Source organism: Heptranchias perlo, chromosome 38 (assembly GCF_035084215.1).
Source record: "Heptranchias perlo isolate sHepPer1 chromosome 38, sHepPer1.hap1, whole genome shotgun sequence".
Lineage (NCBI taxonomy): Eukaryota > Metazoa > Chordata > Chondrichthyes > Hexanchiformes > Hexanchidae > Heptranchias > Heptranchias perlo.
Genome location: NC_090362.1, coordinates 10,627,315 through 10,649,547, shown reverse-complemented (window position 1 = coordinate 10,649,547; position 22,233 = coordinate 10,627,315). Strand labels below are relative to the sequence as shown.

The 22,233-nt window shown below is 40.8% G+C and overlaps 1 protein-coding gene across 5 annotated transcripts in view; it reads right to left on the bottom strand.

The window, feature by feature from the left end:
• The window catches only part of tjp1a (tight junction protein 1a), a 124,999-nt gene that overhangs the window by 64,688 nt on the left and 38,078 nt on the right, over positions 1 to 22,233 (bottom strand). For all 5 annotated transcript variants that reach the window (XM_067973409.1, XM_067973411.1, XM_067973410.1 and 2 more), the window contains exon 2: positions 775 to 831. In XM_067973409.1, the coding sequence (XP_067829510.1) occupies positions 775 to 831 (57 nt within the window). The remainder of the gene's footprint in view (positions 1 to 774; positions 832 to 22,233) is intronic.

Genomic DNA, 22,233 nt, shown 5'->3' with positions numbered 1-22,233 from the left:
GGAGATCTCTCAACTGGCAGCAACAGAAAAGTTCAGCATTGGCGCCAAAACCATCCCAATATCTTTGCATTTCGTTCATATCTTTAATTAAAAACTTATATGCATCTCAATTAATGACGGCATCATATCATGAGAAAGCATGGACTGTGGGATGCACTGACATTCCACTCACAGCAATGACCATAACTGGGAATCACAAGCAAATCATTCATTCAAAATAAAAAAAAACCATCTCTCAACCCATCATGCATCCTGATTTTTTGCCAAAATTCTCCCCTCCTAAAGGCATGAACTCTTTGTTGGGGCATGGCTCCACAAGCACCCTTCAATTCCTCACCCAAGCAGGTATTCTTCACGTGAGTGTTGACAAACTATTCAACCACTGGAGCATCACAGGTGACCCTGATCCTACTCATGCGCACACGCACTTTCCAGCAGGGATCACAGGATACTAACCAGGGGTGAGAACCCTGGCTGAGGGCTGCTAGCCCAGCACAGTCCGGGGATCAAGCTTGGTTAAAATGGCTCATTTGCAGATTGTCTTTACCAACTGAGCCTTCAGGGTAGCATCCTCTAATTGTTTGCTACATACAAACTTACATCTGTCAAAGCCACATTATCAGCTTGAACAACATCTATTAAGTTTAAGAATTTTAAAAGGAAAAAGAAGTTTCCTTTTGCACAGTTTCCTGCCATCTGGTCCTGTCCTATTGTACATCTGAGTACTCAATATCCTGGAGTTCACTAGATAGTTAAATGTAGCCGGTGACTCACCCTGTGAAGTGTGACTGTTTGCTGTTCCCAGATCACCGTTTCCTCCATGACTGTATTCTGCAACATAAGAGAGTACCAATAAGTTTAAAGAAAGAGCAGCGATTTTGTTTTGAAAAAGTAGCAATTTAGAACTAGTTGAAAATAATTTTAGATCCAACCATAACTGTAGTCATAGAACTCAAGCGCTTATAAAAATCCACAACCATGAAATCAGGTTTTCAGGCATTCCAGGAGAATGCAGCTCAACTATAATGTGATACCAATACTGCCAGTAAAATGCCATATATACATCAGTCCAGATCCATGATCTCATTGAATGGCGGAACAGACTCGAGGGGCTAAATGGCCTACTCCTGTTCCTATGTCCCTATGTCCACAACACCAGCTTGTGCAGATGCTGCTTGATCTGCCAAGAAACAAATAACTGAAATCGGAACATTTAAGAACCAATTTTTCCACTAATTTCACCCTTTCTCACATTCTGCTTCCAGTGACCAATGGCAGAACTTTTCATAAAATTGTAACAAATAGTGGGAAACAATTCAGAAATGAAACTTGCAATGTGCTCTGCCATTTCTGATCACTTCCTTGTATCTCTTACCACTCACCTCCCCCTACCTCTTTCCAACCCCACTACCTTCCATGTCTACTAGAAAAAAAAAGTCTTCCCCCAAGTCACTTACAACTCCACTTTCAAATTCCCAACGGTCTAGCCCCTGACCCTTCATTCACCATGATACTTCTGCAGCTGTCGATCTGCTCAATCACTCCCTCACTTCTGCTTGAATGCCCTTGCCCCCAACCCACCCTGGACATTCCCCAGGTATGGTTCAGTCTTCACTCTCAAGTCCAAAGGGCGCAGACTTGAACATATATGTCGCACAACTGGTTTAGCCATTCCTCGCCAGATCCGGCTGGACCACGTCAAGCACTATCAGGACTACACTTCAAAAGTACATTGGTTGTAAAGCGTTTTGGGACATCCTGAGGTCGTGAAAGGCGCTAGATAAATGCAAGTCTTTCTTCATATATAAAAACTTAGCTACCCCAGGTGCACACTTGGCAGAGCAGGAGGGAGGGGAATGGAGAAGGTGTTGCTGTGCACATTATAAAATCTTGGTTGGTGTGGGGGTAGACAAAGGAAAATCCTTTATCAATAATTTTTTCTGAAGCCACTTGACTCAGCAGGAAACCCAAAACATAACAATCCAGGACACCAATAAAGTGTTAAAATGCTGAAATTTATAAGAACGATCCCATGACTGTTATTCAATGTATATAACTAAATGTGCCAATCTCACAAATTAAAAATTGCATCTGTGTAACATATACTTTAACTGTTCTGCTTTTAACTTGCAATTCTGTGACTTTCTACAAGTTTATCGTTTAGTTAGAAAATGGTTAAATCTCGATTAACCAGATTAATTAGGACAGGAAGCTTTCTAATTTTACGACAAGTGCCGAAAAGTGCCTCCAGTCTTTAATCAACGCTGAGCACAGGGCTTTGTTCAAACAACGCTGGTGTGAGATTACATGTTCGGACACACAATACACAGATTCGTTTCCGGAACTAAGAGTACTGAGAGGTAATCTTTTGATAAAATGTATTAAAAGTTACTGATGAAATTAAGGCAGGAGCAACACAAACAGACTTTGGTGCTGCAGGAACCTAGTTCAACACGAGATGAAGCCAGTCAGGACAAGCTGTACTTTTAAACTACAAAAACATCAGTGAATACAACCTCCCCCTCAACAGCAAACAGCCTTTATGGGAACTGGGCTTAGCTGGTAGAGTTAGTGGCAAACTGCAGAGGTGGGTAGAAATTTTTAAAAAGGGAGCAATGCCCTAGAGACCCCAGTTTGAACACTAACTAGCTACATTTACCTTTCTAAAAGAGTAATGGGAACTAACACTAATATTTTACTTTAACATGAATTTAACCAGATACATGGCTAGTTTAAGCAGGAGCCAGTGTATGCTAAAAAGGTCCAGAGGAACCTACAGTAGACACTTTGCATCTACATAGCACCTTTAATAGAAAACTGTCCCACAGCATTTCACAAAGGTGTGCGGAAAATGGCGAGTCCAAAGATTAACAGCAAGAGGTGAAATCTGACAGCAATCTTACATTTTCATCCATTTAAATCCCAGTCAGGATTTTAAGATGATGAACTTAAAAGATAAAACAGTAATGCTGTATTTTCCAACCTGGAAATGCACACTCAGTATCTACATCATGAAGAGGCTAGATAATAATGTTAAAAACTTCAACTGGGCTATTCAACGAACACTGCTGGCTCTATTTAAAAATAAGTCTGTTCTTTCAAATGTAGTAAGTTAAAATAGTTAGAAACTGACATGCAACAAGCTATTTTGAGTTCCTATTTTAAGCTGCTCAGACTACAGTATAAAGAATCATGGGCACACGTCAACTTTCAAAAATTACAAACAAATCCAAACTGACTAACTGAAGGCACTTTTACAATTTCCCCGACACTGCATCCGGTTCGAGAACATGACATCCTGCCCCATCAACTGCTTTTACATTCAGACCGATGAGCTGGTCTCCGTAGGCACACTGAGCTCCACTTCTATACTGAGGGCAAATGCAAGGGGCTGGTTCCCTGTGGTTACAAAACTAAAATAGACTTCCTTATCCCTACTGTAGAATCATGGATCTGCAATGCCACTTGATCCCTGAAACCTGGGCCTCTTTATAAGCCTCTCTAAGTGCAGCAAACAGGACATCTGTACATCAAGTGGGTGGCTACACTCTTATAACAAAGTGACCCAAGAATAAGACGGGTCGATGGCCACAAGTTCAACATGTAACTTGGATTTTTGAAATACTTCCTAAGCTTACCCCATTAGTGCCCTCGCTCAGATCATCTAGTTTCCTTTCACTTTTCCAAGTGCTAGCCGTTTTGGCGAACACAGCCTGATTTTGTTCCTTCTGCTTACATTTGGGACTTGCTGCCCATCTAAATCAATGCTTGTTAGGGTTCAACAGTAAATGATCACATATCAAATATTGTCTAATCATGACTCAATGTACGATTATTCTAAAATTTAATTGGTGTATTTATTTTCCTCAGCTGCACCTGTTCAGCATTATTGGAACTTCGTGTAGTTTTCTTTACCATATTATTCACAACTATTTATACAGGCTTGTTGAAAGCAAACCCTTATGAGCTAATCAGCTATTTGTATATGATTTCTCTCCCCACACCGTTTTCTCCACTATTTCCTATAAGTGGTGACTAACGCTGGAGCAATGGTGACAGCAGCCCTCCAGTATCTCAAGTGATATTTTTCATGTGAATCTAGATTAGCAAGTCTCAGGATATTTGACCTACCAAACAAACCATTACAGTGGTGGCACAGCCTTCATCACCAGCCTATAGGAACAGGATCAGGCCATTCAGTCCTCGAGCCTGTTCTGCCATTTAATTAGATTATGGCTGATCTGTTTCCTTTCCTCTCTAGGTGTTTGAATGAGTCATCACTTCCCATCGCTCTTAAATCCCTCCAGTCTGGTTTCTGCTCTGCTAACAAAACCAAGACCATCTTGGTGCGATAAGTCTCCTTGTCCTCCTCAACCTCTCTCCAGAATGATGTGGAGATGCCGGTGATGGACTGGGGTGGACAAATGTAAGGAGTCGCACAACACCAGGTTATAGTCCAACAGCTTTATTTGAAATCACAAGCTTTCGGAGCTTGTGATTTCAAATAAAGCTGTTGGACTATAACCTGGTGTTGTGCGACTCCTTACATCTCTCCAGAATCTAACGCCTTTCCTCCTTCGTGGGACTGCCAAAATATAACTAATGCATCTTTTCTCACCCAGCATCTGGAGCCCCCGAACATCCATCCTTGGTCCCCCCTCATTTACAAGTTGCTCCCCAGTCTCCGCAGGTATGGTGTCAGCTTCTATATGTTTACTGATGACACCCAGATCTACCTTTCTATCACCACACTCAATCTTATGACCACATTTGTGCTGTTACACTGCTGGTCCAATATCAAGTCCTGGATGAGTCAGAACTACTACCAATTTAACAGAGAAGACCAAAGCTATCATTTTCAGTCACTGCCATAAACTTGCTCCTTTGCCACCAATTCCATTCTTCCCCCCCACCCCCCAACCTTAGGACTTGTTTTAACTTTAAGATGTTGTATAAATGCAAGTTGTTGTTTCTAGCAGGGATTACTGCACAGCAATAAGGATTGGGAAACCTGGCTGATCATCTCCCTCAGGTGATGTGGCAAATTATAGCTCCCTCCCTGCTGCCCCAGCCAACATGAACTAACTCAGCACAGACCACACAACTAACTTCAGACATTCCTGGTCTGTATGGCTCAGCACCACACCAGTCTATCAGTCTGCATACTTACCCACAGAATCAACAATAACTTGCATTTATATAGTGCCTTTAATGTGAAACATATCTCCAAGTATTTTCAACACTGGAGAGTCCTTTGTATACAGGATTCAAAAAGGCTACAATTATGTCTGCAAACCTAACATTTCGACAATAAAACTTTTAGTACGATGCTGACTGACATCTGGACAGACACAATATACTTGTGCCATCAGCGAACTTTAAGTGCTATCACTAAGGTTATTTACTGCGTCCAATACTTACTTAAACCAATCCACCTTAATGTTCTGCGATCAGCTCAAATTGCTCTCATCATTTGCACTTCATTTGGGCATTACACAATCAAGAGCTCTATAAAAACTTGCTTGAGGTGCATCAATGTTCAAAAGGGCAAAATCCAGGATTAAACTGTTGGTGTTTTATTCCACAGTTCAAGTGGACAGAGTAGGTAAATTTCACCAACCCACCATTAAACTTTACTGAAAGCATAGTACCAACATTAGTATATATAGCATTGGTGGGAGGAGAGAAGGTTTGGAGATCCTAGCCAAGTCCATATCTGTTTCAGACTTCAAAATAGAAATCCAAAGACTTGTATCAGTACAAAAATGTGATCCTTCTGACTTTTTGGGTTTTAAGCAGGAGGTGTCAGAAAAGTTCCCTCAGGGATAACAGAACTGTGGCGGCCAAGCCTCATGGCAACATCGCTTTAAGATCATTCGATGTTGGCTCTTCCAGTCATTGTGAAGCAGAACTCACCAAGCTTTGGATTGCTCACCCACTAATAGCAAACTTGAGCTGGGTTTAGACCGTTGGGACTGGTTAGTTTTACTCTACTGATGATGTGTTGTTGCAATAGTAATCTTGGAGGACCAATCTACACAGTAATACAAGACTGTTTTATCAATGAAGGATCAATCTACACAGCAGTAAAGAGGGAATGAAACTGAAATTAAAATTAGTTTCAACAATGAACAACCTCAGCCTACCAACGGCGACTGGACCCAAAACATCCATATCACTATCCTAGAAAATGAAGGTAATAACAACCCATGTGTGTACTGTACCCCACAGAATGCTTAGATACTGAGCTTTAATAGCACCCTTAATGTTTACTTAGGATTTTGCCCAGAAAAACTTTCCTATTGTAATAAGACAGAGCCTAGGCACAAACCGCAAGCTTTTTACAACCAAATGTCACTAACAGAATGGAGCAAAAAGAAATCAATGATACAGTTACAAAGGCTGTTTCATGAAATATGGCAAAAATAATCAAACACCTCCACCCCATCATAGTCACTTGAATCAGAACAGGTTTGTGGGGCAAACTGATTTTCCTGTTGCTAAAAATGTTTACCTTTTATATCAAAAGATTCTACTGTCCTACAGTTTCATCTAGATCTACAGCAGAAAGAATAAAGCAACTGCACAATTGTGAGCACAGTTTCCATTCCAGCATCTGGAAATGTTCAGTGACCTCAACCTTGGATTTTGACTTTTAAAGCACGGCACACCATCAATTTACACTCGACAGAAGTATATTCTAACAGTGAACTGCATTGTAGGCATGGCAACACTGTTTATGAGATATAATCTGGTTCACAGAACAAGGCACGCCTATGCCAGTCCCACTAGCATGACACCAACTCATCTGTATTAGATTGAAGACATTGGCTACTTCCTGCAATCCACTTTAGTATCCACTCTTCGTGGTTCAGTTCAATTGGACACAACAAGAAACTTTCACACACCCATTGTGCTTTACTGAAACCTTGGTGACAGCACTGGGAAGGCTACAGAAACACTCACCAATTAAATGCCTCTCCCCAAACAAAAATTCATTTTTGACATGTTCAAGCTTCAGGTTCTTAATTTCTACCTTCTCTTATTACCTCTACAGCCAGACAGTCTCCACCATACTCTCTATAGCCAAACAGCAAGAGCGCAAATATAAGCTACATTCTTCTTCGAATTTTTGCAACCAGTCGATCACTGCCTTGCAGGCTCCACCAATAAGTGAAGCCATGTGTACACATTGAGGACCTGAGGTATACAGAACAGGCAGGTCCAGGTTCAATTCTTGGTCTGTGCTGAGTTAGCTGATCTAAGTCTGAGACAGCTGTAGTGCCTTAGCAGCACTGGTTTAGGGAGGGGAGAAACTGGTCATGATTCCCAATCAATACTGTGCAGCAATTCTCGCTGGAAATGTTCATGAATGTTAAGTGAGTGCAGGATTGGGCTCAGCTGTGCTGTTCCCAGAGATCAAATAGCCAGCTCAACACATTCAAAGGTCATACATGAATAATGATGACTTGCTGAGCAATTGGTACTTGTGGAACCAATAACTTCAGGAGGGGAGCTGACAACTAGCAAGGAAAACAATGAGTTCCTTGTAGCTTTCACCACAATTATGAAGCTAATGTGTACAAGATTAACCAATATTTAAATGTCTGAGTGCAACATAATAGGCAGCTTCAAATTTAAGAATTAGTCAGAAATACAGTGTTAGATGGTTTAGAAATAGCATCCAAATTCATATGTTACTGCCTTGAAAAAATGTGTAGCATTTTCAACTTTTCCCCTTCCCCATCCATACATGCACCATTCCACATACCACACACTGTCTCCCCAAATCACTTAATCAACCACTAGACCAGCACAAATGGCTCGAGGACCATTCTCCCAATTCATTTTTCTTTTGGGGAGGAAGGGGGAAAAAGGCTTCTATTCAGCACTGAGATGAGGAAATCGCTGGCACATCTTCACACTGATACAGCACACTGTACACACACTGCTCCTGCACTTTTATAAAATACATTTATTATAAAAGATTTACTGCCATTTGTTTTTGTTGTTCTTCAATGATGTGGAGATTGTAGGCTACAGGTTGAGATCAACACCGTATGTACTTTTTAAAATTCCAATTGAACTATTTTTGATTTTATATTTAGATTCCCCAGGGTTTGATTTAATCCCAACACACCCACTCACCCAGCACCAAATGTTGCTGACAGACTCCATTTGTTTTGTTTGCTACTGGCTCATGTGACTCACAATAAATTAACCGATCAGTCGAGTCAGACAGATCAGTACATGGAGATTAAAAATTGTAAACATCACTAGCACTCGGCACCCTGAGGCCGATTATAGTGTATGCTGCATAAGCAAGATTTTAAAATACTTAATTACCACCAATATCAAGACGTCAGTAAGGAGAGCAAGTCAACTCAGCAAAAGTCATGCATCCCAAACCAATCCATTCTACGGTAGATAGGGAGAAAGAGAGAGAGAAAATGGACACCTAAACTGATATCCTTAAACAAGATTAAAAAAAATATTCAAACAGTGAAATTAAGGCAAATAATATACATGGAAGAAGGAATATTCCAGCCACTTTGCTGAGAGATAGATGTGTGTGTGTGTGTGTACAGTGTGTGTGTGTGTGTACATACACACACACACACACACACAGATTATAAATACATGCACACGTATGGTTCCAGCTCTTTGAAAGAACTATTCAATTAATCCCTCTCCCCCCTTTCTCCATAGCCCTCTTTCAATAGTTTCTTTCAAAGTGCAAACCAACTGCATCAAAGAAGTAAAGTTTGTTTGAATTTCAAAATAAACAGGTCAACAAATGAAATAAAATAGCACACAAAGGAATTCTACAGAGAGTGTTAAGCAGTACATTATCACAGGAAATGCAACCTATTTGTCTAATTTAGAATTCTTGTTTTGAAAGAAAATAGAATGGTTACTCAGAGACATAAGGATTTGCGCCGAGGCAGATATTTATGATGGTGGGAGTTGAAAGGAAAGCCTGAATGTGAGGGGGGGGGGGGGGGCGGGAGGGAGGGAGCAGAGGAGAAGAGAAATCATTCCTCTCAAGCTACTTCTTCCCAATTGCTTTAGAAAACTCACTTCTGACTCTACAGATTTGTTCTACTTCTACAGTTAGGGCAGTTGGGAATTTATATATGATGGCTACAAAAGGATGAGGTTTGGAAACCAGTCACTGCTTCTGCAGAGGAAGTTTATACGTGTAATGTACATTAGTGAGCCTTCCATTCTCTTGTGTCCACTGTCAGGTATTAATGTTATGTCCAAATAACCACTCATGGAGTATTAACTAACTGCTTTTATTTCCAGACCCTCTAGAACATTTTGTCAAAGAACAAAGGAATCTCAGAATACAAGAGAAGTTTAAAAAAAATTAAAAGTGACCAGTCAGATGTCGTAAAAACCCAATTGGTTCATTAATATCCTCTAGGGAAGGAAACCCACTTTCCCTCTAAGTGGCTAGCAAGCCACTCAGCTAAATCAAATCACTACCAGCAGTTCAAGAAAAATGCCCACCAACACCTTCTCAGGACAACTAGGGATGGGCAATAAATGCCGGCCTTGCCAGCAACACCCACATCCTGAGAATGAAAAAAAACGTATATACGTATACACAGACACGCAAGACATCCTACCACTAATTCCTGTTGACCTTTCACACAAAGCACAATAGCCTTGAACTGTTAAGAAGAGGCCATCCCACATGGCACATGTACATAAACACACCTACATTGAAAGGTGTTTAGTTACAAGCATATGTTGCTGTTATTCAGATACCCAGTTTGCTGCATTGCATTTTCACCACCAGATGTGGCTAGTCCCTGTGTGGTGAATTCTGGGAAGAATGAGTTCAGCAAGCTTATGCTCCAACTGTGTTAAACTTTGCAAAGAATTCTGGCTCACTGATTAAGAACTGTAAAGCTAAAATTCTATGGAAGGAATTGCAGCAAAACCGCAAAGCATAAGCTGCCTACAATCAACTCAGATCTAACAGAATTTTTCCCCTTCAGGGTGAGATTTGTTCAGTAACATTCTCTCACGGTTTAAGGTTCTATTGGCAAGATGTTTAATCTGGAGTTACAAATGTGTACCAAGTGTCATTTTCCTTCCAGCCTTATAAAAAACAATTCCGCAGTGACACAATGTGCTTAAACACCAATGCACAGCAGTGTACTAATACTAATGGATGTAGTTCACAACTGCAGTGTCAGCTGCTTTGCTGAGGCCCAAGATCCAAACTTCCTGCAGCAAAGGAAAATTGGAGGGAGTGTCATAGCAGCTCACTCTACACACCTCCTAGGCAGCTCCCCGATCAGTATCACTGCAGATAACCAGAGAGCAGTTTACCAGCCCTCACACACAGTTGGCGTATGGCTTTGAGTCCCCGAAAGAATAATGGTATGCACAACTAAAGTGACAGTTTGAATACAAAAACTCAGATGCAGGGCTTCTTGGTTAAACATGGCCAAATAATTAATGGCCACAGAGCAATAATACTTTGGGACATTTTCAAACTCGTCAAGTGACGCGTGTTTGAGAATAATGAAGTTACATAGCATAACATTTACTGCCAAAATTTATATACACAACTGGAGGCTTTGGAAGAAGAAACAAACTGTCCTATCCCACTTTTTGTAACTGTCTTGTAACTGTACTTGCTTCTAGGAAACATTAAGTAACCAGAGCCTGTTATGAATCTCTCAAAAACCACATGCATGCCAAAACAAAACAATGCACATAGAAACAACTCTTCCTCCACCCTAAAAAAAAGTATTGACAGCCTGTGAAATTCATTTAAAAATCAGAAGTGCACAGAACTGCAAACGGCCATGGGCTGCAAAGTTTTAAAATCTTGTTTTCAGAATGCATCTGTCCTCCTATTATGCTGGGCTTCTTAAAGTGTGGTGCAAATTTTATCTGAAGTTCATTTTATGAAAATCAATCTAGTGTCTTGTGAGATCTGAAGATCTAGGATCGTCCTGGTCTGTATCATTTGGTATTGCACTGAGCGGTAGGGGAAGCATGACCTGATTCCACTTGAACTGGTTCAATCCCTGGTCGGTGCTCAGTTAGCTCCTCTCAACCCAGGCAGTATTGTGGACATTCGAATTGGTCTCAGTGTCCTTGGGTTAAGGAAGAAAAACATCCAATTCTACTAACGGGTAATTCTGCTTTCTCTCCAATGCTGACTGAGCTGTTGTGCATTTCCTGTTCTCTTTTCCCCCCCTTTATTTTCAGCCTTCATTTCCCCCACACAAGAACTGGGGCTGTTATAAAATGATGTCATTTAGTAGAACGCTGACCAATAAAAGAAGCACCCACCGACATTTTACCATTTAGCCAGTAAACGTGGGCAGTACACCATGATGACTATGTAAACTGGGAATCTCAGTAAAGGAAAGATATAGAGTTTAACATTTATAAAATTAGCTAGCCTTAAAAAAAAGTCACACTAGAACTGAAGCAAGGAAACCAATTCCATCGCCAAGCTTGGGTTCTATACAATATCTTACAACTCGCAAAAGCTGAATAGTCGATACACAAAGTTACTGGCAGTGACAATACACACGTGAGCACATTCCAAAAGCTGGTTAAGCTATCTGCCAGACACAGTCCAGTCAAGCCAATACTGATATTGTGTCATTGAATCCAAATCCTGCTTACATTGTAAGCTGCTTCAGAGATAAAACCAAATTAGAGCAGAAATTTGAGAACTTGGCATATCACTATCACCTCAGCTCTCAGTTAAATTAATGAACTTGATGTTTGTAATGTTGCTTTTACATGAAGTAGAACTTTATAATGCACAAGAAAATTAATTTCACATTTTGGGAGAAAGAGTTTGAATCTTGAAATCCTGAGATATTAAGGATCATCAGTCTCCACAGATTTGCATTTTACATCTACTGACAGTGTTGTACAGAATAGGGGCTATTCAGGGTTATCCAAGGAGATTAGGATCATGCTAGGACTTGAGGGAGGAGTTTTAAAGTGAAAGTCAAAGTGGCTCATGTTAACATTACTTGATGAAAGTTGATGACATAAGGATGGAAGGAAACATTTCCATTTTAAAACTTGGCTCACATGCAGCATTTCACATCTACAGAAGGTGCCTTACCATCTAACACTTGTCCTACCAATGTACTCCTCTCCATTTGTAGCTTTTAAAATGAACTGGAACAGAAAGATCATCCAACAGCAGTTTGCTAGAATTCATTTTGGTTTCATTGCTCTTTTTCCCTTTCCATTATAGTTAACAAGGTTATCGATCCTAAAAATAAATTGTTTCCATGTCGCCAATCACCTGTCATATACAGATACCATATTCTTAAATATTTGAGAAAATTTGTCTCTGGACAGTTTTCTCACTTACCCTCCACTGCTGAAGGGTTGACTCCTCACTGGGTTACAGAACCATGGGCACCAGTCATCCTCTGGCACCTCATCTAACTTCTCATTACTCATTGGACCTTCAAATGGTTATCAGGCTACTTGATCGGAGGCATCCCAGCTGAACTTCATCCTTTTCTCAACATTATTCATGGGCACTTCCAGCAGGGGGTCACCAGACAATCAGGAAGTGGAACTCTGGCCAATTTTCCATCTCACCAATCCAGAGACACTTGGGCCAACTGATCACCTACCACCATTCGCGGCCGAGAACAGTGGATTAGGATTGGGGACCGAACCTGGGACTTCCTGTTCTGTACATCTCAGCTATTCAAAGTGTAAACACACTGACCATCGGGGGAACCATAAGTCGTTTTTGAAGAATAATAGATATCGAACAGATATTCAACAGACTGCATTGCGTTGTGTTTCAAATCAATAAGAAATCTAAGCTGCAGTCAGAATCGTCTCTCCAAAAACTGTCAAATGCAATTTAGAGTTTAAAAACAAAACTGTATTTTCCTATTAAGGATGGTAGATTAACATAGAATAAATTACAATATATTTTAATAAGTAGATAGTGGACCTATGCACAAATCAAGAAAACACACCTTTGTTCTGATTCGATCGATGTCTCTCCTCTCATTATAAGAAGCTAGCTCTACTGTTCCAGAGCAAGACAGAGTGCCCGCTCCACATAATATCCAGTACATGGCCCTGCGTAACTGCATTAACTTGAACCAAAGTTACAAGTGTAAAACATTAATTACATTTTGAAATGTGCAAACCCTTTTGAACTCGTAAAAATATTAGCTATTGCCTCATTCTGTAGACATCTGCCCATCAGGGATATCCTTATATCCTTATCAAAGAGACTAGCTCGTCTCCCCAAGTTAGGTCATGTATTTCTCTGCTGGGGTGTGGAGGATTCGACTGAAGTATTCAGCAGGATTCTGGGGTGGGGTTAAAAACATAGCGTGAAACATTTAAGGCCAAAAACAATTACACAATTGTTTCCCTCCTGCCTGCATTTCAATTTTAAAAATGATACACTTCAAATACCAGTATATGGGGTTAAAGCGTCAAAGTTCAGAACAGCATTTGTACACCACAGCTATAATAGACAATGCTTTTGACTGAAGGACCGAGTCACAATTTATCTTTAGAACATAATAGGAGTAGGCCATATGGCCCCTCGAGCCTGCTTCGCCATTCCATAAGACCATGGCTGATCTTCGACCTCAACTCCACTTTCCTGCCCAATTCCCATATCCCTTGATTTCCTTACAGTCCAAAAATCTATCGATCTCAGACTTAAATATACTCAACGACTGAATCTTTGGAATTCTCTACAACCCTCTGAGTGAAGAAATCCCTCTCAGCTCAGTCTTAAATGGCAGTCCTCTTATCCTGAGACTATGCCCCCTAGTTCTAGACTCCAGCCAGGGGAAACAGCCTCACAGCATCTACCCTGTCAAGCCCCCTTGGAATCTTGTATGTTTCAATGAGATCACCTCTCATTCTTCTAAACTACCGAGAGTATGGGCCCATTCTACTCAATCGTTACAAGGTTCTCAAATTATTACACCACGTGAGGTTCAGTTCTACAGATCCAACACCCAGAACAGATTTCTACCAAACCCTCATCCCATCTCTAGGGTGAGGTATTGGTGGGATAAATGGGAGAAGACTAGTGGTCAGAACCTACAGAAAACATCTATATAAAGTCCAAGATCTTGACACTCCGCCAATACTACGCAGACTTTCATGAACCCCAGCCCAATCTCATATGCCTCTATAGCTTCACATCTATCTCTTCCCAAGCACTCTAAGTTCATAATTAGGTTCATATCCCCATTAAGACCCAACTCCCAATTGCACAACTCTTGACCACACAGCAATCTTTCCTTGGCCCAATGCGCACTTTGTTCAGGTAGTTTTACCCTGTCCTTCAAGCCCCCTTCTTCCAAATACTTTCTCTCAACCTCTCTGTCCTCAACTACCACCCATCTCTAACCTCTTTCCTGTCTTTTTTTTTATTATTCGTTTATGGGATGTGGACATCGCTGGCGAGGCCAGCATTTATCGCCCATCCCTAATTGCCCTCGAGAAGGTGGTGGTGAGCTGCCTTCTTGAACCGCTGCATCCGTGTGGTGAAGGTTCTCCCACAGTGCTGTTAGGAAGGGAGTTCCAGGATTTTGACCCAGCAGCGATGAAGGAACGGCGATATATTTCCAAGTTGGGATGGTGTGAGACTTGGAGGGGAACGTACAGGTGGTGGCGTTCCCATGTGCCCACTGCCCTTGTCCTTGTCCTTGTCCTTCTAGGTGGTAGAGGTCGCGGGTTTGGGAGGTGCTGTCAAAGAAGCCTTGGCGAGTTGCTGCAGTGCATCTTGTGGATGGTACACACTGTAGCCACAGTGTGCCATTGGTGAAGGGAGTGAATGTTTAGGCTGGTGCATGGAGTGCCAATCAAGCAGGCCGCTTTGTCCTTGTCTAAGGTCCTCAAAAGTGGCATCACCTCCCAGTTCAACATTACTCTCTCCCATCATATCCTGTACGAATCTCTTCAGTCTAGGTTCAGCCCCTCCCACTGCACAGAAACTGCCATCGTCATGACAACATCCTTGTGCGCTCTCTCATTTGTCCTAATAGGCCTCTTCATGGCATTCAACACAGTTGACCACTCCATCATCCTCTTCCTCCATTGTTATCCCTCGTGACTTGATCAATTGGTTTCAATCCTGCCTATCCCAATGCAACATCTTCTGCAATAGCTTCCCTTCCCACCTGTCTCCTCAAAACCTTACTTAGACGTGCCGTTTGTCACCCCTCCAATTCTTTTGTTACTGCTCTGTATCACTTTTTGTCTCTGTGAAAAGCCCTGGGACATTTTTTACATTAAAGGCTCCATATAACTGTATGGTGCTTATTAAGGCAAGTGTGCCTTTGAGAGTTAATGACTAGGCCCTCCTCAAAGACAAGACCTTGGCTGAGATTGTCCAGGTAAACATATAAAGACGAGTTTTGAATGGAAACACATCTACAAGCTTGACTGGAGTCTACTATCTTAAACAAAAAGCACTCTTAACAGAGTGGATCAACCCTCAAAGTTTTGGTTGGATAAGAAAATGTGGAATAATAAAATGTCATTCCACTTTTCAAGTCAATCTCTCTCAGCAGCACACTCACCGTTATTTGTGCAATCATCTGAGGGAAACAAATAACTGCAGGTACCACTGAGAGACAACATTGATTGTCTAGAGTCAGGGATAAATATCAAATAAACACAAAGATATCAATCTGGTATTCAGGCCTGAACAGGCACATTCCACAGATAACATTCTTGCAGTCCCAAAGGATTGGCACATGGAATATTCCATATTGTACAACATCATTTTGCACTTAACCCAGTATTTCCAATCCCTTTCCTAAGCAGATTTTCTTTATACTATTGATCCTATGGGTACTAACTCATTTGATAATCATCACTTCCTCCCATGCAATGACTCTAAAAACCTCTACATCCATACCATTCTGCCATTCGTTGAAGTCCTGGATTAGTTAGGTACACTGATAATACAAAGCCAGTCTAAAACTGTGAGCTTACTGTGAACATTTACCATTACTAGTTGATCTCCCAGTGTTGTACATGTGGAGTCAAGACCAAGTGTAGTCTTCAGGTGAAGTGGGGTTAGACAGCAGGGGATAATTCGACCAGAGAGTGCACATTCAATTCAGTCGCTATCTTAAAGTCATACTTTCTGTCCTTATTTTATATAATACTTTGATTAAATAACAAAACAGACAGAAATTTAGCAAGCAGAGTTGGTTGGAGTATAAATACAGGCTGAAGGGCTGGGTGATGCAGAACTGAGCCATTGCAACATTACCCTTGGGGAGTGGGGAAGGATTCAAACCATTATCACTGCAAACTCATCAAATTATACTTCTCTGTGGATTGAAGTCTTTGACTGGTGTGGCAGCAAGAAAGAGTTGGAATTTTCCAATCGCTACAGTAGGTATCAAAGCAGCACCAAGATCTGAAGTCCATCACCCAAGCTACCAAAGTTAAAAATTATGATTGACTAAACACATGATGCCACAAAGCCATTAGCAATTAGGCCCTGACCAGCATGATTTGTTGGGCATCAATTATAATAACACCATCTCAGCATGAATATAATACAGTATGCTCCGCAATCAGAGCAGCAAGTCTTCCATTAATTTCACAAATCTGCTAAAATATTGGTTTAATTCAACCACAACTATGAAGAGATTAAAGCACACACAACTTTGAAACACAAGTTGATTTTCCAAAGATCTTTGCCAGGCTGTTTTCATGGCAGCTCATATATCCAGACAGAAATGCAGTGTCATGGTGCCACTCAAATTACTATTAGCCCATGAAACATTAGTCAAACACTTCAAATCAAACTCGAAAACCATCTTCAAACAATAGAATAATGGAAGCTAAAAATTCCCAGAAGTTATGCACATTGAAAAAATAAAACTAAGATTTACTAGATCAATCTTATAATAAGCAAAAAAGGCTAAATTTAAATATGGTAATTTAGCCTTTATTCCACATGCTAAAACTAACCGTTAGCTCGGCAGAATTGATAACAGTTAAATTAGCAAAATGTTGCTTAACCTTGCTTTCATTACTCATTTGCAATTCACTATATGACAGCAAGCGAAGTAAAAATCTTTGGCGGTAATTTTCATATATGATCCCTTTAAGTACTGGGTCCGGAGCACCCCTACTGTTCCCATGAATTTTTCACACTATACAATATGCCTGTCCTAAGCTGCCTTTTCTAAACCACATGCAAGCATCTGTATATACTAAAGTTCATTTAGGTAACACATTGATCTTAAGCAACATTTTCCTTTGTTGGAAGTTCTATTGTTCTACACTTTCTATAAAAAGCATCAAGGTTCAAAACACCATATGTACCCAATAAATTCCAGCTGAAAAACCAGTTGTGTCTGCATTTTATAATAAAAGCATTCCAATAAATCTAGTACATGGAAAACACCTGGATCCATTTAACAATGAAATGAACTTTTTGCTTTTGTTTGACCTGTATACCCTAAAATTTGCTTAACCAGCCCTATACACACCAACTACACACACTTTTACTTCAAGGTAACATTTACCATAGTCAACTTCGAAGTCATTAAAGTTTACTGCAGATTAGTTTATCTAATCTAACACATTCCAGCCTCATCACAAGTCATGTGACTGAGAGTGAACTCCATGGGTGCAGCAAATATGGTGCAACCAGTTTCATTGCACCCTAGCAGTCCTCCAGTTCAGCTCCAACCTATGATCAGAATGTAACCGCTGAGATCTCAAGTCCCACCAAAGTTAGTAGCTTGTTGGGGGTGGGCAGTGTAAGAGGGAAGAGAAAAAGCCACAGAAAAGGTTAGACAAGTGAGATTAAAACATGCATATGTGGCTTCAAATTAGATGTTTGGAGGCTAAATTGTGAATAATTAGATGGAATTCAGAGTTCCTCAAATTTCACAACTTTAATTCATATTGAGCAAACCGAACAAGCTTTCAATGGAATGCAAAGCCTCCACTGGGTGTGAATCATGGTATTCTGTCAGTCGGTGTGGAAAATGGTGCAGTAGGAATGGCATGTGAAGGAACCCATGTCAGCATGTTTATAATTCACTGGGGAATGAAATGTGGCAGCATGTTCATTACATCTCCTAATTTCCTGTAGAGTATAAATGACTTAACATTGTCTATTCCCACTGTAATTTTAAAGTGATAAAAATATTACAGGTACATGTCTGCCCATCTACAGAAAGTTTTTTGAGATAGTAAATTGTACATTTGAGCCATGTTTCATCATGAAAATCCCACACATATTAATATACTGGGGTATAGATCCTACAGTGCTGATTTGACAGAAATCCTTGATTATTATCATCATCCACTGAAATATTGGGTCTTGCACTTAAAAAGGGATAGAACTCCCAACTGTAGTAGCAGTATTCTCACCAGGTTAATGTAGCAATATATTACAGTAAAGTAATCAGGAACGGTAGCATGGTGGTTATGTTATTGGACTAGTAATCCAGAGGCCTGGACTAATATTCCGGAGTCATGAGTTCAAATCCTGCCACATTAATTAAATAAATAAATACTAGTATCAGTAATGGCGTCCATGAAACTACCAGATTGTCGTACAAACTTCTGGTTCACTAAAGTCCTTTAGGGAAGGAAACCTGCCGTCCTTACCCGGTCTGGCCCATATGTGACTCCAGACCCACAGCAATGTGGTTGATTCTTAATCGCCCTCTGAAATGGCCTAGCAAGCCACTCAGTTGTTCAAGGCGGTGGCTCACCACCAACTTAAGGGCAATTAGGGATGGGCAATAAATGCTGGCCCTGCCAGCGACGCCCACATCCCATGAATGAATAACAAAAAAACACAATTAACCCAATATGCTTTAATATTGTGTAACTTTTTTGTGCAATCCTCAATTTATCATATCTATTTCCTCCCACGGCCATCACCACCAGTGACAAACCGTAGCTGCTAGTATTTCACCTCTGTTGTACAGGTCGAAATATTCCCTCCGGACACAGTCCCAGTTTAGGAGAGAATCTAGAATAGTACTGAGTGCATTTCACGGTTCACATTGACACCAGATGAAAATTCCACACAACTGCTTTACTGAAATTCAAGTGACAACCAATAGATCAAACATTAAATTTACAAAGATATTTTTACAAATAAAACTGCATAAAGTATTTAAGTATTAAAGTGCCTTAAAATTCCAAGATACCACAATGTTTATGGCCTTGTTACCACCTCCAAATACCCAAGGACAGAAGTCAACCAGCCTGCAGGATGCAGCTGGGTATTTTCCTCCAGATGTTCTTCTGCATTGTGATTGTTTACTTAAAACAGCCTAACCCCAGCTCACAAACACAGCAGTTTTTCGCCTCCCTTGAACTCATCTTTTACCATGAGGGCAACTATTACAATCTTGCAGCACCTTTATTCCACACCCCCCCACATTTGGTTTTACCTCCATTATTTTACCTTCCAGCATTTTCATTATTATTCCGACTCCCAGCATTTGCCCTCCAAGCCCCAGGAGGCTCCTAAATTTTATTTCGGAGGTGAACCTAAGTGGTAAAGTGCAATCCCAGTTACCGATACTCCCCAAACTCTCATTAAACCCTATTCAAACATGGCGATCTTCAAATATGAAGAATGGCCACTTGGGCACGGTACCAGAGGTGGCTGGCACTGGTGGAACTGTACCCTCACGTGAGCCAGTGCTTTCCGGAATTGGAGGAGAAAGATGGCATTGTAGAGAACCATGGAATTCAATATAGTGCAGATACTGTTAAACAGAACACAGCAAGCATTTCTGCAACACAAACTACATTGTAAGGTTTCTAGCCAAAGAAACAGTAATGCAATTCATTGCCAGCAGTTAATGGCGTGGGTGTGGAATGTAGCATTACTGGGAACAGACAATTTATGTTGTACATAATTGTGATAAGTAGTGATAAGCAATGATAAAGCACAGAGAAAACAGGATAGGATTTTAAAAACTAGGAAGAAAACAAAGTTTACAACAGGAAAAATGTAGAACAGATGAAAGAGAGACAACATAAACGGTGTTTCTCTTCGCATGATACGGTACCCATAACCCCAGATATTAACATGTTAAAACTATCCTGCATAGATTTGTAATCTTCGAGATATATTCTGACTTCATAGTAGAAGATCTTAAACAATGACAGATCCACAAGATGCAATTAGAATATGTACAAGAACGACCAAACACATGTGCATGCAATTGGTGCTGGACTTGTGGTCAGACATTCATATTCACTAATCCCCACAACCAGCACGGTCAAAAAACTGCCAATACAGTTATCATGACATGAGCAGATATAACACTTACCAGAACATAAGAACATAACAAATAAAAGCAGGAGTAGGCCATACGGCCTCTGGAGCCTCCTCCGCCATTCAACAAGATCATGGCTAATCTTCAACCTCCACTTTCCCGCCCAATCCCCATATCCCTCGATTCCCTTAGAGTCCAAACATCTATCTCTCTCAGCCTGGAATATACTCACCGACTGAGCATCCAAGGACTTCTGGGGTAGAGAATTCCAAAGATTCACAACCCTCAGTGAAGAAATTCCTCCTCATCTCACTCTTAAATGGCCAACCCCTTATCCTGAGACTATGCCCCCTAGTTCTAGACACTCCAGCCAAGGGAAACAACCTCTCAGCATCTACCCTGTCAAGCCTCCTTAGAATCTTGTATGTTTCAATGAGATCACCTCTCATTCTTCTAAACTCCAGAGTATGGGTCCATTCTACTCAATCTTTCCTCATAGGACAACCCTCTCATCCCAGGAATCAATCTAGGGAACCTTCGTTGCACTGCCTCTAAGGCGAGTATATCCTTCCTTAGATAAGGAGGCCAAAACTACACAGTACTCCAAGTGTGGTCTCACCAAAGCCCTGTACAATTGTAAGACTTCCTTACTCTTGTGCTCCAACCCCCTTGCAATAAAGGCCAACATGCCATTTGCCTTCCTAATTGCTTGCTGTACCTGCTTGCTAACTTTGTGTTTCTTGTACGAGGACACCCAAATTTTTCAGAACACCCACATTTAATAGTTTCTCACTATTTAAAAAAATATTCTGTTTTTCTATTCTTCCTACCAAAGTTAATAACCTCACATTATACTTCATCTGCCACCTTCTTACCCACTCACTTAACCTGTCTATATCCCTTTGCAGACTGTGTCCTCCTCACAGCTTACTTTCCCACCTAGCTTTGGATCATCAGCAAACTTGGATACATTACACTCAGTCCCTTCATCTAAGTCATTAAAGTAGATTGTAAATAGCTGAGGCCCAAGCACAGTTCCTTGCGGCACCCCACTAGTTACAGCCTACCAACCTGATAATGACCCATTTATCCCTACTTTCTGTTTTCCGTCAGTTAATCAATCCTCTATCCATACTAATATATTACATCTAACCCCATGAGCCCTTATCTTGTGTAACAACCTTTTATGTGGCACATTATCGAATACCTTTTGAAAATCCAAATATACTACATCCACTGGTTCCGCTTTATCTTCCCTGCAAGTTACATCCTCAAACAAACTAATAAATTTGTCAAACATGATTTCCCTTTCATAAAACCCATGTTGACTCTGCCTAATCATATGATTTTTTAAGTGCCCTGTTACCACTTCCTCATTAATGGATTCCAGCATTTTTCCGACCACTGACATTAGGCTAACTGGCCTGTAGTTCCCTCTTTTCTCCCGCTCTCCTTTCTTGAATAGCGGGGTTACATTTGCTACCTTCCAATCCGCTGGGACCGTTCCAGAATCTAGGGAATTTTGGAAGATCACAATCAATGCATCCACTCTCTCTTCAGACACCTCTTTTTGAACCCTGGGGTGGAAGCCATCAGGTCCAGGGGATTCATCGGCTTTTAGTCCCATTCGTTTCTCCAGTACTTTTTCTCTACTGATGAATAACTAAGGTCCTCACTCCCATTAGCCCCTCGGTTCCCCACTTTTTCTGGTATTTTTTTTGTGTCTCCTACTGTGAAGATACATACAAAATATTTGTTTAACATCTCTGCCATTTCCTTATTTCCCATTATAATTTCTCCTGTCTCAGCTTCTAAGGGACCTATGTTTACTCTTGCTGCTACTCTTCCTTTTTATATACTTGTAGAAGCTGTTTTTATATTGCTTGCTAGTTACTTTCATATTCTATTTTCTCCCTTATCATCAATTTTTTGGTCATCCTTTTCTGGTTTC